General features: G+C 45.0%; 1 protein-coding gene across 1 annotated transcript; it reads left to right on the forward strand.

Moving 5' to 3' along the window:
- Positions 1–2,373: 2,373 nt before the first annotated feature.
- Positions 2,374–16,001, forward strand: LOC120521091 (low affinity immunoglobulin epsilon Fc receptor-like). Its single transcript, XM_039742960.1, has 5 exons — positions 2,374–2,476; positions 6,260–6,553; positions 6,645–6,796; positions 9,781–9,887; positions 15,204–16,001. Exons 1-5 carry the CDS (start codon positions 2,419–2,421, stop codon positions 15,238–15,240), a joined length of 648 nt encoding a protein of 215 aa, XP_039598894.1. The 5' UTR covers positions 2,374–2,418; the 3' UTR covers positions 15,241–16,001.
- Positions 16,002–17,598: the final 1,597 nt, after the last annotated feature.

Below are 17,598 nucleotides of genomic sequence, written 5' to 3' on the forward strand. Positions count from 1 at the left end.
AACATCATCTGTGACTCTGAGCGACACAGGAAGAGGGACAGAGTAGACATTGTGAGTGCTTCGAATTCTACTGGACGGCCATCAGAGCACAGCATGCCATGTCTGACCGTCAAACACAGAGAGAGACTCCGATCTGTCTGAGGGACAGAAAAGAGAAAGGGACGTGAAGGGAAACATATTTCAAAATGTTACTCTGCCAGTGTCACACTATCAGGCATTATCAGCTGTTAAGGAATATTTGACAATAAATTCTAAAAATGAATGAAATAAAGATTACATAAAATGAAAACACATTCGCTCATTTAGTTTGTCACCAGTTTGTAGACTGGAGTCCATTTTCTCAAGGTAGTAATAAAGTTTCACTTAACTGTGCCAAGTGACAGGTAAGTTAGTCTTAAAGAAACACAAAGACGTGACAAGTAAGGTGACAACAGCTGACATTGTGATAATAATAATCAGGTGAGCCTGTGCTGAGGTCTGGACGTGGTCACCGACAAGAAAACACGTCATGAGGACACGGAACAGGAATGTCGATGTGACAACAGCAAGTGGGAGTGAAGGGGAGACCAGTTAATGGCCCCATTGATGGGGGGGCACCAGTGCAGGAAAGGAAAATGAACTTTAACTGACCACCAGGGACAATCAGAATGATGTGTGAAGGAGGAGAGGTTTAACTCGGCCATTGATCAAATCATTAGGGAAGGCTCCTTCTTTATTTACCTCACCTTCCTCTGTCGTAGGATGAGGGTCTCTGACTGTTAGATCAGTTTAAATGAAGGCCACTCGTTGAAGAAACAGAATAACACAAAGTATTGATAAACACAAGGATTATAGAAATATGCTAAGTGCGTATATAAAGTATGGTGATCTGTACGACAGGACCCTGCCACACTAGACAGACCAACATATCAGACAGAGAGAGGCTGGCAGTTTACTGCTCTTTAGAGTTTTCATTTATCTGGGCACTCAGTTTAACTAGTTTAACGATGCCAAGTCTTTATGGATGATGTCTGATGTTGTGTGGAGTTGTTGCTTTGTTGTGTTGTGTGCAGCTTCATAGAGAAGAGCGTTACTGTTTGTGGCACAAGAGTTTAGCTGCTGAATTCCCTTCTTCAAACAGTGGCTACCTCTCTTTCTGCTTTTCTTTTTAGCTCATTGGCCCACACCACAGTTTGTCTTGGCGGAGACATTAATATTAATAATAATAATAATAATTAATCCTTTACATTGATATTGTGCTCTTCTCACTCCTCAACGCTTTACAAAGTGAGTGGAGAGCCACTTACACCCCCACTAATGTGCAGCATCCTCCTGGATGATTCGATGGCAGCCATCATTGCGCCACTACGCTTACCACACATTAGCTGTTAGGTGGTGAAGTGCTGAGAGACAGAGAGCCAATCAGAGACAGAGGATGATGAGGGGGTCAGAGTGACTAGGCCATGGATGGCAGTTTAGCCTGGACATCGAGATACACCCGCTCTTTATGAAGGATGCTCAGGGTCTTTGATGACCACAGAGAGTTAGGACCTCAATTTTACGTCTCATCTGAAGGATGGCACCATTTTTACTACACAGTGTCACCATCACTGCACTGGGGCATTGGGTTCCATACACAGACCACAGGGTAAGCGCCCCCTCCTGGCGTCACCAATACCTCTTCCATCAGCAGTAACCCAAGCTCTTCCCAGATGGTCTCCCATCCAAGTCCTGGCATGAAGATGCTTAGTTTCAGGTGGGTGACCTCTTCTGAAGGGCAGGTGCTGTGGTTTAAGATCCACAAAGAGAAAGTGGTTGTGAGTTCTCAGCTTTTAACTTTAAGAGAGCCATTGTAGAGATTATCAGTCATTTTGGAGAGTGGGGGTCCTGGGTCCCCTCAGAAGGCTCCTTAGAGATCAGTGAGTGTGTGTGCCTCTCTGACTGAATACGAGGGTGCAGCTCATTTTTATAAAGGAATTCTAACACCTCATGATTGGTTTAAAGTCACTTTCAGTCACAAAATCAGGACCTGCTCACAGTCAAGTTATTCTGTCTGTCTCAGCGCTCATTCCTTGAATTATGGCTCTTTGTTCTTGCTGGAGTCCATTTCATGTCTTCTGACTCAAGACGTTTGCTGAGTGGCCTCAGGTAAGATGTCTGACGTCCACCTTTATCATCAGATGAACTACCAGCAGATTCTGGTGGAGTTCAGTCACTTAGTTTGGACTGTTAGTGAGAGAAGACACAGCTGGACATCTGCTAAATCTGCTACTTTAACAGGCCTGGAGGGCCACTAAAGCCTAGAAGAATGGCCAGTGCCCACTTTGTCAGTCATCAGGTAGTTCATGTGCTATTCAGTCTCTGATCTCACTCCACCTTACTTGTCTTGCAGCTCCAGTGCCTCCTGTTAGAGCAGAAAGGAGAGTCAACCTTGTGAAGATGATGAAGATCTTCGGTGTTCTCCTAGTGGCCGGCCTCGTATCCCTTTCTGTTTACTGTAAGTATCCTCTGTACTGACGTGGCATTGAAAAGTGAAGGAAATGTGAATGCTTTGTGTATTTTTTATATTCACAGTCATTGGCCCTTTATTAGGAGGACTTGCTCATGACCTCAAAACAGCTAATCATGTGACTGTAATTCAGTGTACATAGTGGGGTCATCTGAAGGAATAACAGGCTCAAATGAAGGAGAATTTCTGTGGTGCCAACCCGGCCATCCCTGTAAACTTCAAAGTCCAAATAGAAGCAAACTCTCGATGGCCTAAAAGGAATCAAAACTATTGCCACAGTAATAAAGTGACTGTCATTAATCAGCTTTCTTGTCTGCCATCTGAAAGTCACAGAGCTCCTTAGCTCTGGTCGCTCTGGATAGACGTGACACTTCCTTCTGGGATGTCAAGTTCTTAAAGCCCAGGGACAGGAAGGGGCGGAGTGAGTTGCCCTCACTGGGCGTTTTCTCTGCACTTTGGTGGAAGGAAAGGACAAGACAGTTAGCCACAGTGCCCCCTCCTGGCCCGGGGTGGTATCACATACCTGTGAAGAACTTGGAGGGTGAGCCTCTGACGGGCATGCGTGACAATACCAGTTGTGACCTTATGTAAAGCTGAAGGTGAATAGAAATCTGAATGAGCGACTTAAACACAGCAATGAGATTTATTAAAGCCATTTCTCTTACAAGTCCAAATACCACAAAGACTTGTCAGGATGCAGATGGAGGGTCATATGTAGGCAGTTTAGAGAACAGCAACAAATCAAAATGAGAGAACAACAAACCAACTACAAAACTCAGGTTAATGAAAGAAGAAAAACCAAAAAGAATCCCAAAGTAACTTCAGAGTAGTGAAGCTCAGAGGATGGCTGTCTCAGGGGTTAATAATACACCACGCTGGAGGACAGGTCTCCTTTGAGCTTCTTCATTTCTGTCCCCTGCCCACCCATCAAGTGACCACTGCATTGTATTCATAGACAGGAGCGTCTGGAGGAACATTGTGACGTCTGCTAATTTGAAATGTTTCACCTTCTTGTTCTGTGGCTTATTACAGCATTTTAATGTGCTGATTTCATTTGGCTGTGATGCCATGTTGTTTCTCAGTGGGTGCCAACATGTTGTGGCTTTGTTGCCTAAACGCGTCATTCTGTTGGTGAGCAGTGCACACTGAAAGTCACAGTCAGTGACACAATCGCCACAATGACATTTAAGGTGCCATCACACTTTTGTGTTTATCAAAGATTACAATACTGTGTTACTTATTAACTCTTTATTTTTAATATTTCATATCTTGATCTTTATGGCCTACTGATTTTCTGTCCTGATGCAGAACATAAATGACATCTCAAAGGTGGCACTGGCTGTAGGTGGGTTGGCTCTAATGTTAGTGACTGCGCACCCCTCTCGCCCTGCAGTGGCATCGCTTACCTCTGATAAACCTGGAGGTGATCTCAGGAAGACTAACCTGTCAAATTGCACTGTGCCACTCTTACCAGCTGCTACTCGTGTGCCATCCCCATCGTGGAGCACACCCAGGATCGCTGATGGTCCTTCATACCGACATGCTCTCTCCCAGCATCAACCAAATCCCATCCTCATCTTCTTCGTGGGTCTGCTGTTTATTTGGTCCTCTGCCTTCTTGAACCTTCCCAGGCTTGATGGATGAAGTGCAGACCTTCGTGAAACTTGTGCAATGCAGAGCCTGCATCTCTGTGTGACAGGTCACTTGTCAATCAGACATCCAGCCCCTCCCTCTTCAGGGCACTTAGCTAGCTGCTACAATGCTGCTGTGTTACTGCTGTGAGATAATCCCAGTTTAATATCTGAGACTACTCTTATATGAGACATACTGGTTTACTTCTGGGACGCTCTGCTGTGGTCCTGCGTTACTCTGTGGCGTCATCACATTGTATAAGAAATCTCAGGATATTTAACATTAGATCACATGAGAGTGCTTTTAGAACTGATTATACTTTATTTGTGATGAAGTGGAAATTAACATTTATAGAATTCAAAAATAATTATAAATATAAAAATAAAACAATCAACACCCCTCTCCCCCTCTCTTTGCTTATTTAAATATTTGTCTCCCAGTTATCTGTCTGTGTCGTCTCCTGACTCCATTCCCACTCTTTAAACTGCTGTCGTCCAGGGTCCGCATCACAGCCTCCTCCAGCCTAAGTTATGTTTAACTTCTAAAGACCTGTGGAGTTTAGGAGACGAGTGCATTTGTTGTCTCGTTTTATGTATTTATCATGTAATGCGCCCTAAATTATCATTTACTGTTCTGAAGAAACATTAACAACAATAAGCGTTACACAAAATACTCAACTGTCATCTCAATAGACGTCACTAATGTTAAAGATGAAAACAGTGAAGAGAAAATACAGCATATGTGATGACGGGGGGCCGGCTAGGTGTGTCTCGGCCGAAGCTGGAGAGGGCAGGTGGGACGAGAGTCAGCTGATGGGGGCTGAGAGAGGTGTGCTTATCTTGTCGAGGAGACTAACCTGATGCCTTGAATCATTTCAACGAGAGACTTTAAAGTATTGATTGTCTGTTTTTAACCTCCACAATTGAACGGCCTTTTTATGGACTATTTATTGACTTCTTTCTTACTGCATTGCACTTGTCATACATGTGTGTTTGGGGGTCACCTTCTGGGCTCATCTGAGGTAAGCACTACCACTCTGGGACACCAGGGGGCGCGATTACTAACACTTGTATGTCTCTTATCACCCAGAGGTCAGAGAGGATGCCCACTGAGGGTAACTGGCCATGCCCCTTGGAGTCCTTGAACTGTAAAAGCGAGGCACTCCCAAGAGGTGGCGTCTCCTTCAGGTGATAAGTGCACTGCCTTATGGAGCTCTGATCCTGTTGACAGACCACTGACCAGAGGCTATCACTGTGACGCCAAGGGCTAAAACTGCAGGATTTGTTAACCTTGTGCTGTCATGTACCCATCTTCTTCCTCCAAATCATAATATGCCTGTTGTGCTTCACCTGTTAGGAAGGCATTGAGTAGATGTGCCCATTCATGATAGCCAGCAGTGCCAGGCAGCAGTGTGCTCAGAAATCAGCAGGTACAACTCAACATCATCTTGTGGACACATTAGGACTTCAGTTGGGCCGGTCCCTGTCCTCGTCCAAGGTGTTGGGCTTCCGCTGCCTCAAGTCATGCTTTGGCTTCTGCCACGTCTGCCTGTGGTGAATTTGTAACTGGTTTAACTGGTCTGCTAGTGGTTGGGCTAATTCTACCAGGTTGGCAGATTTCTGACTACGCCACTTGTCATCAGAATAAGGAAGGACAGGACTTGGGCTAAATGTTGGGGTGCCAATCGGGTCACCCTGTTTACTTTAAAATAAAATAATGAAAACGATAGGCTTACCTCAGATGAGACCAGAAGGTGACCTAAGGACACACATGCGTGACACACTGTGCCATTCTGGGTTACGACCTACTAGCGGGTCATGTGGACTGTTTGAGGTCAGGTAAGGGCCCGGATGTTGAGACTTGACACAAATAACAAATAAAGATTAAAGTCTATCTCAGCTTGTTCATACCCACTTTACGTTGATTAAAATAAAAGGTGAAAAACAGAGCTGCTGTTACACACTGAAAACTAGTAAGGCACAATCTTCATCTGTCATTACAAACTGTGATGGAGTAAAATGAGCAGGAAACATGGCAAGGGATTCTTTATCACTGCAAAACTGAGAGCACTCTTAACTCACGTGTAAAAGATATATTATTTTATATTACTGATTGTATGACATGATTTGATTTCCTCAGATTTCATAAAATTAAATCACAAGGATCAAGAGCTGGAGGAGTTAAGAAATCCAAGTTACATCTTGACCAGTAAGTACAGCGCTCTGTCTGAGGATCAGGCTACCCTGCAGTCCGAAGACGAAAGAAACAACAGTGAACTGCAGGAAAGTCGAGATATGCTGAAGGCCGAAAGGAAAAGAAAGTACAGTGAACTGCAGTCAAAGTACGTAACTCTGAATGAGAAACTTGATGAAGTGACCAAGGAGTTCAGTGTTCTGAAGGAAATCTACTGTGATGGTACAAACACGTCTCCCGGTGAGTGCTTTGCTGCCGGTTAGTAGACTGGGGGCTCCTTGCTCATCTAATCCCTCATTTTTCATTTGCTCTTTTATTTCGTTTTCCACAGATAACACTTGCTCTCTATGTAAACCAGGCTGGGTCCTCTTCAGTTCCAAGTGTTACTTCATCTCCACTAATAAACTGACCTGGAAGGAGAGCCGTGATTGGTGCGAGACAAGACGTGGACGACTAGTGAATATAGAAAGTTCTGACCTGCAGGTATGTCATTTACGCAGGTGGATTTAAAATGACTGTCTTCAAACTGTATACTGTAAGTTAAACTGTCAGGACAGGAGCATTAAAAATAAAACACTTTGAAAGTGCATCTCAAGAACAATCCCAGAAGGCCTAAGATGAAGTGCAGTCAGCTCAGTATGTTATTAAAGCAGGAATGTCTTTCTTTAGCAGATTCCTCCAATAGATCTGGAGAGTCAGTCAACTCATTTGAAACACTCAGAGCGACTGCCATTTTAATCAAAGTCTCAGTGACCCTTTGTTTAGTGCCGACTGTGTAAGAAAGTAAAGATTCTCTCAGAGGACTCTTTACGTCTTTGTTCATTTGCTACAACTGACGTCATCAGACGTGCTGTCAATCCTAGATTGCTGTTTCTTCTTTCTTGGCTCCAGAAGCTCTTAGAGTTGCCATTTCTACATTACGTTTACATGCATTTCTGGTTTTTGTTTGGATGTCTGGGAGATACGTAATGGACAAAAGGGTCACTGGTGATGAGTTAGTCAATTAGTATATAAAGCAATTTAAGATTTGCTCTTCATTTTTTCATGAAAATCACCTTGGGCCTCATGTATAAATGGTACGTATGCACAAAAATGTTGCGTAAGCCCATTTCCACACTCAATCGTGATGTATTAAACTAACTTGGCGTAAAGCCACACACATTTCCACTGTACATCATACCCTGTCGTACACAAGATCTCCGCTCGGTTTTACAGACTGGCGGCACCCAACATCAAAGCAGTGCTGCTGTTCCAGTGTGGTTGCCATTTCTCTTTTAGATCCACATCCCTGACGTGACTTTATAAATACACTGAAACTAACCGCATATTGTTTATTAGTTTAATGTATCTGATTGTAATTAACCTGTAACAATATAATGGTGCTCAGAATGGCCACACGATTCCAAATACCATAGCTGCTTTAGCGTTGTTACTCTCACTGCACCTTCTTCTTCTTCTTTCAGCTGCTCCCGTTAGGAGTTGCCTCAGCATATCATCTTTTCCATATTCCTCTCACAGCACCACTCGGAGCAGCTGATCGGAGAGAGAATTATCGATATACAGCATCAAGCACACGCTGCCTCAGCCATGCTGTCTATTTAACTGCTCTCATACATCAAACGCTTCAGAGCCTTTCCTGTACGGACCTCGCGGTTCACAAACAGTTTCATCTCAAGAACTCTAAACGCACTCCATCAGTCCATCAAGTGCTCCTCGTAGGACTTATTAGTACAATCACCTCACTGTAAACTTACACTACAGTTATAATATTACACAACCTGAGCCACTTTATAAAGCCGTATTTACATATGATGACGATATCATTATTAAGATGAAATGCAGCAAAATATGTTTATTACATTATACAGATAAACCTTTAACTTCATTTAAATAATCTATATTGTGGCAATTGGTTACTTGGAGAAAGAAAAGGAAGGACAGGAATTGGAGCTTAATACGTTTGAAAGAGACAGTACTGCTGCACTAACTTATTTCATCGAAGGTCGCACAAAGCATCTTGTGTGGGGCAGGAACAATCACTGAACAGGACGCCAGCTCGTCACTATCACTGCGCCGCCGTGTCCCCATGTTTAATAACATGCTTTAACTCCTATCACCATGAAAATGATATCACGTATACATCTCAGTATTTTAATCATTCAGAGAGCTGTAATATCACAAATGTAATGGATTCTGTGTCCTGTCAGAGGAAGAGAAAGCCTGTTTAAGAAGCACATAGTGACTCACGCACATAGAAGAACACATACAAAACAAAGCATTTAATGTGCTGCTTTAGTTACGATGGGATTTGAGAAACTAGTAAATTAAACGATTTTAAGATGTACTTTAATGACAAAATAAACTGCGTGATTAAAGTCTAAATTTTGAGATTAAAGTTGACATTATGAGCTTTTTTCGCACCGTGTGCCTATTTTTTTTTTCTCTGTAACCTAATAAACTTCCATATGACACTCAGATGGTGGCTACGACTCGCCATTTCATGGCGACTTTGATATCTGACAACTTGTTTTTTATTCGGGCAGTGTGCGACTTTGAGAACCTGAGCTTTGTCACTCGATCAACTTCCTTTTGTTGTTTATTTTATACCACTGTTTAAACCAACAAATAGTAAGTTTTTCATTGCTTCCACCTGGTATTCGCTGACATTCTTCTATTTCCCCGTGCCTTTTCCCATTGTCTTTTCACAGAACGCTGAGCTAAAGAGCTATTTATATTGATTTGCATATTCAAAGAGGCGTAATTCTGGGAGGAGACGGGGCGGGACAGCAGGAGCATACACATGCGTTACTTTTCACACTGACCGGGATTTAAGGAGCGGAAGAATGTGGAAGTTGGCAAACGCACAGATTTATACATCTGGATTTTTTTGTGTGTAGGACTATTTCCACTTTTGTCCATACGAATATTTCCACTTTTGTCCGTATGCCATGTTATAGTGTTAATTCAACGCATGGCGTTATGCATGAAGCCCCAGGTGACCATTGCGTCGCTCCAAATAAAGCACAGAATGCCACTGAACTGCCCTTCTGAGGTGACAGGCCCCTGTTAAGACCCAAATCAGTACAAATGTCTGCAGATTCTATCATTGGTTGATTTCCATTGAGACGCTGGGGTTTTTGTGAGATTTCCCCCAGGAATGTCGTATTTAGTTTCCAGTATCTCTATTAGCACACTGACACATTATTTGAGTTGGACATCACTGCCATCTGCTCAAGTGACACAAGAAGTGACACAATAGATCAATTTATTATAAAAGCAGGTGACACACTGAGAGTTTTGTCTGTTTGTTACATTTATAAGTGGAGACTCAGGCCAGTATATATTAAAGAAAAAAGGAGGTGAAATGTGTTTTATTGATTGTGACTAAGAGAAGACAATTCAATACAATAAAGACACATGCAAGTTCAACTGTACATCAACTTCTTCATTTCATGTTTTCTTATCAGGACTTTCTAAAAAGTAAAGATGAAGGTGATCATTGGATTGGCGGATACAACATCAGTAAAGAAAACAAATCTACCAAGATGGGCGCTGAACCTGTGAAGTCCAAGAGGTAAGAAGACTCCTTTCAGTCGAGACGTCTCACTTTGACTAATGAGCTCCAAAACCGTATTAGGCAGGAGCAGAAAGGGGGTGACCTACAGATGACACTTTACTGTCATTAGAGGTGACAAACACACTGTCTGCTGTCTTATTTGATAACATAAAACAGATGAACGGACATCACAATAATTTGTGCCTTTCTGACATTATTGAATCACACACCATTTTTGTATAAATATCACATAAATATGGCGCTGACTGCTGACTTCACGTTTACCGACTCCTTTCCCTAATCCTGCCAGTACTGCTGGCCTTACACATGTAGTCATGAATGTCGTTCCTCAGAGCTCTGAAGACAATAATGAAATATGTTACAAATGACAAACGCTGTGCAGTGCAGTAAACCAAACTACAAGTAAATAAGTGAGAATGTCATCTCTGAACTTAAACACCCGGCTGAGGTGCCACGAGGCCACAGGGTGACACAGGGACAGTGAGGAGCCGAAGCGGCTGAGGTAGGAGTGTGAAAGGACACAAAGTGGATTACTGCGGGTGTGATAGCTGACATATAATAGGCAGATTATGGGATGTTGTTGGTCATAAAGAGTCCACTCATCCACACAACTCTATTCCTGCCTGCAGTATCCAACTGAAGGAGCTGCACACCATCCAGACAGGAAAGAGCCCAAAATCTGCCCAAAAGTCAGGCTGGCACAGGGCAGCCAAACTCTGAAATGAGCCGGGTACCATATGCTTGGGCAGAGCTTCATCACGCTACCCCACATTCATCTTCATGTCTTATTAATGGTGTGAGTACAATATGATGACTTGTCAAGTTTTAGTTCATGTTATTATCATGTGCACTCTTCACAATCCACGTATCCCATAGAGCAGTGAGAACAGTTCAATACCAAGAAGAGACGAGGAGTCCAACACAAGACATGAAATGTGACAGCAGATGAACGATGACAGACACAGGTGGGCTGTCATCAGCATGTGTCTGTCACGTGTAGTGATGGTGTTTCATCTGCTAGTAACAGAAGGCTTCACTCTCATGTCCTCATAGATGTAGTTACACAGGTTTGGTTCTTTCTTTTGGGTGGCACACTGGTAGCACTGCCACACCGCTGTAAGATGACAAGGGTACCCCGGTCCTCCCTGTGTTTGAGTTCACATGTTCTCTCCATGTCTGCGTGGGTTTCCTCCTGGTGCTCCACAGACACACACATTCAGTGGATTGGCGATGCTAAATTGGCCCTGGAGTGTGTGTCTCTCTGCCCGCGATGGACTGGCTCCCTGTTCAGGGATTGTTCCTGCCTTGGCACCTGTTCAGGATGAAGTGGGTTTAGACAATGGAGGGACCACTGGTTCTTTTAGGTGACGTGTTCAAATGTCTTCATTTATAAACTGAATTGTCAGCAAATGTTAAATTGTTAAATGGTATTTGTATGTATTAGTTTAGGTCAGATGTTGAGCCGTAGTGTCTACTGAGCTCTTAAATGAGGTCATCAGCAGGTTAAAGGTCACAAGAGACACCGCAGCACTGATGGCCGCACAGAGAAGAGCAGTTGGCACTCTGTAATAAAGGCTAACGAGGGAGGCCATGAGGCTTTAGTAGAATAGAAAGGCCGAGTCTTCAGAATCATCAGAGGCCTGATAAAGTGAACTAGTGAGTCGTGTGTCTGAGGACGGCTACTGCAGATTAGCAGAAGTGTATTCAGGCAGAGAGCAGGAAGCAATGGCAGCATTTCTAGACGTCAGCCTCAAAGTCACGCCAATCAACACGGAAAAAACGGTCAAGTTACACAAATCACAATGAAGGCTTTGACGTATTCATTCATTTTACAAAGATTAAGTGGTTTTGAACCCAAGGAGGCATCCTGATCAGATGCCCGAGCCACCTCATCTGACTCCTCTCGATGCGGAGGAGCAGCGGCTCTACTCTGAGCCCCTCCCGGATGACTGAGCTTCTCACCCTATCTTTAAGGGAAAGCCCAGACACCCTGCGGAGGAAACTCATTTCAGCCGCTTGTATTCGGGATCTCGTTCTTTCAGTCACTACCCATAGCTCATGACCATAGGTGAGGGTAGGAGGTAGATCGACTGGTAAATTGAGAGCTTTGCCTTACGGCTCAGCTCCTTTTCACCACGACAGACCGATGCAGAGCCCATCACGCGGATGCCGCACCGATCCGCCTGTCGATCTCACGCTCCATTCTTCCCTCACTCGTGAACAAGACCCCGAGATACTTGAACTCCTCCACTTGGGGCAGGATCTCTCCCCCAACCCTGAGAGGGCACTCCACCCTTTTCCGGCTGAGGACCACGCATTCGGATTTGGAGGTGCTGATTCTCATCCCAGCCGCTTCACACTCAGCTGCGAACCGATCCAGAGAGAGCTGAAGATCACGGCCTGATGAAGCAAACAGGACAACATCATCTGCAAAAGCAGTGACCCAATCCTGAGTCCACCAAACCGACCCCTTCAACACCCTGGTTGCGCCTAGAAATTCTGTCCATAAAAGTTATGAACAGAATCGGTGACAAAGGGCAGCCCTGGCGGAGTCCAACTCTCACTGGAAACGGGCTCGACTTACTGCCGGCAATGCGGACCAAGCTCTGACACGGTTGTACAGAGACCGAACAGCTCTTATCAGGGGTTCTGGTACCCCATACTCCCGGAGCACCCCCACAGGATTCCCCGAGGGACACGGTCGAATGCCTTTTCCAAGTCCACAAAACACATGTAGACCGGTCGGGCAAACTCCCATGCACCCTCCAGGACTCTGCTAAGGGTGAAGAGCTGGTCCACTGTTCCGACCAGGACGAAAACCACACTGTTCCTCCTGAATCCGAGGTTGACTATCCGACGGACCCTCCTCTCCAGAACACCCGAATAGACTTTTCCAGGGAGGCTGAGGAGTGTGATCCCTCTATAGTTGGAACACACCCTCCGTCCCCCTTTTTAAAGAGGGGGACCACCACCCCGGTCTGCCAATCCAGAGGCACTGTCCCTGATGTCCATGCGATGTTGCAGAGACGTGTCAACCAAGACAGTCCTACAACATCCAGAGCCTTAAGGAACTCCGGGCGTTCTCATCCACCCCGGGCCCTGCCACCAAGGAGTTTTTGACCACCTCGGTGACTTCAGTCCCAGAGATGGGAGAGCCCACCTCAGAGTCCCCAGGCTCTGCTTCCTCATTGGAAGGCATGTTAGTGGGATTGAGGAGGTCTTGAAGTACTCCCCCACGACCCACAACGCCCGAAGTCGAGGTCAGCAGCGCACCATCCCCACTATATACGGTGTTGACACTGCACTGCTTCCCCTCCTGAGACGCGGACGGTGGACCAGAATCTCCTCGAAGCCGTCCAAAGTCGCTCTCCATGGCTCTCCAAACTCCTCCCATGCCCGAAGTTTTGCCTCAGCAACAACCGAAGCCGTTCCGCTTGGCCTGCCGGTACCTATCAGCTGCCTCCAGAGACCCACAGGACAAAAAGTCCTATAGGACTCTTCTTCAGCTTGACGGCATCCCTCACCGGTGTCCACCAACGGGTTCGGGATTGCCGCCACGACAGGCACCGACCACCTTGCGGCCACAGCTCCGTCAGCCGCCTCAACAATAGAGGCACGGAACATGGCCCATTCGACTCAATGTCCCCACCTCCCTCGGGACGGGTTGAAGTTCTGCCGGAGGTGGGAGTTGAAGCTACTTCTGACAGGGACTCTGCCAGCCGCTCCCAGCAGACCCTCACAACACGCTTGGGCCTACCAGGTCTGACCGCATCTTCCCCACCATCGAAGCCAACTCACCACCAGGTGGTGATCAGTTGACAGCTCGCCCCTCTCTTCACCCGAGTGTCCAAGACATTGGCCGCAAGTCCCACACACCACCACAAAGTCGATCATCGACCTGAGGCCTAGGGTGTCCTGGTGCCAAGTGCACATATGAACACCCTTATGCTTGAACATGGTGTTCGTTATGGACAATCCGTGACGAGCACAGAAGTCCAATAACAAAACACCGCCGGGTTCAGATCGGGGCCATTCCTCCCAATCACGCCTTCCAGGTCTCACTGTCATTGCCCACGAGCATTGAAGTCTCCCAGCAAAACGAGGGAATCCCAGAAGGTATGCCCTCTAGCAACCCTCCAGAGACTCCAAAAGGGTGGATACTCCAAACTGCTGTTCGCGATACGCACAAACAACAGTCAGGACCCTTCCCCACCCGGCGGAGGGAGGCCACCCTCTCGCCCACCGGGTAAACCCCAATGCACAGGCTCCAGTCGGGGCAATAAGTATGCCCACACCTGCTCGGCGCTCTCACCGGGCAACTCCAGAGTGGTAGAGAGTCCAGCCCCTCTCAAGGAGATTGGTTCCAGAGTCCAAGCTGTGCGCCGAGGTGAGTCCGACTATATCTAGCCGAACCTCTCGACCTCGCACTAGCTCAGGCTCCTTCCCTTCAGAGAGGTGACATTCCACGTCCCAAGAGCCAGTTTCTGTAGCCGAGGATCAGACCGCCAAGGTCCCCGCCGCCACCACCCAACTCACATTGCACCCAACCTCCTTGGCCCCTCCCATAGGTGGTGAGCCCATGGGAGGAGGACCCACGCTTACCTCTTCGGCTGTGCCCGCCGAGCCCCATGGGTGCAGGCCCGCCACCAGGGCGCCATCGAGCCCCACCTCCAGGCCTGGCTCCAGAGGGGGCCCGTGACCAGCGTCCGGCAAGGGAAAACGTTGTCCAAGTTTTATTTTTCATTGGAGGTTTATTGAACCGCTCTTTGTCTCATCCCTCACCTAGGACCAGTTTGCCTTGGGTGGCTCTACCAGGGGCATAAAGCCCGGACAACATAAGTGGTTTTTGAACCCAGCATTACTAATTTTATGTAGTGGAATATCTAAGAAACCATCAAAAGTGTGTCTGCTAATGTTCAGAGAGCTCTGTGCTAATATACAGGACCTTATATATATCTTTAAAAGTCGAGTTGTGTCATTTGAATGAGAATACACGAATGAAGAGTTTGTCAGCTGAGATCTTCAACAATGACGACCCTGACTCAGGGTGGGGTGGGTGTGGGGGGTCATCGTCCAGTATGGTTTCTATTATGAGTGTCCTTTATAATTTAGTTTAATTCACCCACCATGGCTAAGTGAGGCCCAGCCTGCCCGTGTACAGTGAGTATTGAATTTCAGTTTATTAGCCACACTGCTGACTTACAATCCTCTGGTGGCCTTTCATCTGTTTAATGTCTGAAGTCAGGTGATGTTTGTGAGCCTACGAGGTCAGTGAGGTCAGGAGAAAGACTGACAGCTCGTCTTGTGTTTCAGAGCCAGCGATGACGACAAAGAAGAGTGTTTGAGATAAACGTGCAGTTGACCAAGGTGTATAACTACAACTGTGGAGAGACATCACGATGGATCTGTGAGTCCGCTGTGTTTCCTCTTCGTATTTAAACTTCTATCAAGAGTTCCAGTCACCTGCCAGAGCCGCTGTCTTCAGGAGTCGTAAGGATCACTTCATCAGTAAATCACAGAGCTGCTAGTCTGAGCCGAGTCCAGACGTTCACGTCACTTTGTCATGTAGGTGACAGAGGTAGTGAGTGACAACATACTCTACATACAGGACTGGGGGAAATGAAAGCTGCCATCTTATTGTAATGTCAGTGTTGGTCTGTGACTTCTTCTCAGTTCTCACTAAATAGACCCCCGGACCCTGAACTGCACATGGTGGTTATAGATAACTGATGAAATGATAAAGCTTCATTTACATATGAGAAGAAATGCACAGTTCTGAGTTTTATAAAACTATTTTATATTTGTGTAACAAGCAACACATTCAAGTCCTTTCAGCATTTAGTAAAATGAAGATACGTCACCAACCTGTGTGTGTCTTGAGTGACGTGATAAAGTATTTACCCCCTTCCTAGTATGTTCTGTTTTTACATATTTTACACAATGCATGACCTCTGACCTTTAGAAATATGAAATATTAGAAAAAGGAGACCTGAGGAAAGACACAATAGAGTTTTTAAATCACTGCTTTCTTTATTCAATGAACAAAGTTATTAATCCAACACCTCAGTGACCGATGTGAAGGTGTCATTGCAGATCAGAGTCTCAGTGAACTTTAGCAGCAGTAATAAGAACTAAACACTCTGTGATTTATAATTTGAGATCAGACTTTCATGAGCATCAACTGTTCATGTCGGCACTTCTGTTAGTACAAGTTAGCAGTTTGACGAGGCTCTGAAACTCTTTGGGTGTTTCTTCTGGACTCCTCATTGCTGCCCCCTGTTGGCAGGCCAGCTCTTCCTATGAAGATGTTGCTCTTTTCTGAATGTTTTTGAGATGATGGCTGTCACTGCGGTGCCGTGGAGTCACAGAGCCTTAGCAATGGCTAACACTTTCCTGATTTCACTTGCGATTTTCTTCATCTCATCTGAGATTTCCTTTGATCTCAGGACTCAGTGATCTTCTAGAACCCTTAGGGTGACAACTTCACTGTCACGGCAAGTGACAACATATGGAGAGGTTTAGATTCAGTAAGGCTGGCTGTGTCTTTAATCAGTGATCTTTGATCAGCTGTTTGTGTGACTCACTAAAGAGACAATTCTCTTACACATGGCGCTACAGCTGTGGGGTTACTTTATTACTTCAATATCTTAGGCAGGCAGCAACTTATAAATGGTGTGATACGTTTACTCTGATTCGTGTCATCGAATATTACATTTAGTCTAAAGATCTGAAGCCATTCGTTATGACAAACATACAAAAATGGAGAACATCTGGAAGGGAGCAAAAACTGAACATCACTGAGCATTTATCTGAATCAGAGCTGCCATCGTGAAGAGCGTTTAGTACCACATGACATGACGTCTATTCTGTGTTATTAATGTCCGAGTCTTAACACAAGTTTTATCACTTATGGACTCTCTTAAGCCAACTGCTGATGATTTGACTTTTTAAGAGTGACATTTCTCATTCCACTCTGTCTCTTGTGTTGATAATTTGAATTTTATTCTTATTGATTTTTTTGCTTATGTCGTGGTGGCTGAACTCTATAATTTTAATTCTCATACTTTGATCTTGAGTAGTTTTTATTTTATCATCTAGTATATATTTACACTTTTGAAGATTTGTTCTAGGAGCCCGTCTCACAAATGATCTTGCATTGCCGTGTTTAGTTGTATTCTTAACTTGAGTTGCTGTGCGCTATGATAGTTTGTGCAGAATAAATCTGAATTGCTTAATAAAGTCTGATTTTTAGATTTGATCGAATTTGATACATTTAATTTAATTTAACACATTTGATCTACTGCGGTGGACTGGCACCCTGCCTGGGACTTGTTCCTGCCTAGTGCCCTGTGTTGACTGGGATTGGCTCCAGTAGACCCCCGTGTCCCTGTGTTAGGATATAGCGGGTAGGATGATGATGACTGACTGACTGACTGACTGACTGACTGACTGACTGACTGACTGACATTTGATCTAATTGATCGTTGATCTTGCATTGTTGTGTTTTGTTGTGTTGATTTCCATTTTATTCTTAACTTGAGATGCTGTGCTCTGTGATACTTTATGCAGATTAAATCTGAAATGCTTAATAAACTCTGAGTATTATATTTAATCTAATTTGATACATTTAATTTAATGTAATACATTTGATCTAATTGATAATTTATCTTGCATTGCTGTGTGTTGTTGTGTTGATTTCCATTTTATT

This window comes from Polypterus senegalus, chromosome 2 (genome assembly GCF_016835505.1).
Source record: "Polypterus senegalus isolate Bchr_013 chromosome 2, ASM1683550v1, whole genome shotgun sequence".
NCBI lineage: Eukaryota > Metazoa > Chordata > Cladistia > Polypteriformes > Polypteridae > Polypterus > Polypterus senegalus.

Excerpts from the sequence above, each read along its gene's own strand:
- LOC120521091 (XM_039742960.1), top strand. The coding sequence starts at position 2,419 with ATGATGAAGATCTTCGGTGTTCTCCTAGTGGCCGGCCTCGTATCCCTT. Across the intron at positions 6,797-9,780 it reads TAGAAAGTTCTGACCTGCAG|GACTTTCTAAAAAGTAAAGA; the intron begins GTATGTCATTTA and ends TTTTCTTATCAG. Across the intron at positions 9,888-15,203 it reads GAACCTGTGAAGTCCAAGAG|AGCCAGCGATGACGACAAAG; the intron begins GTAAGAAGACTC and ends CTTGTGTTTCAG.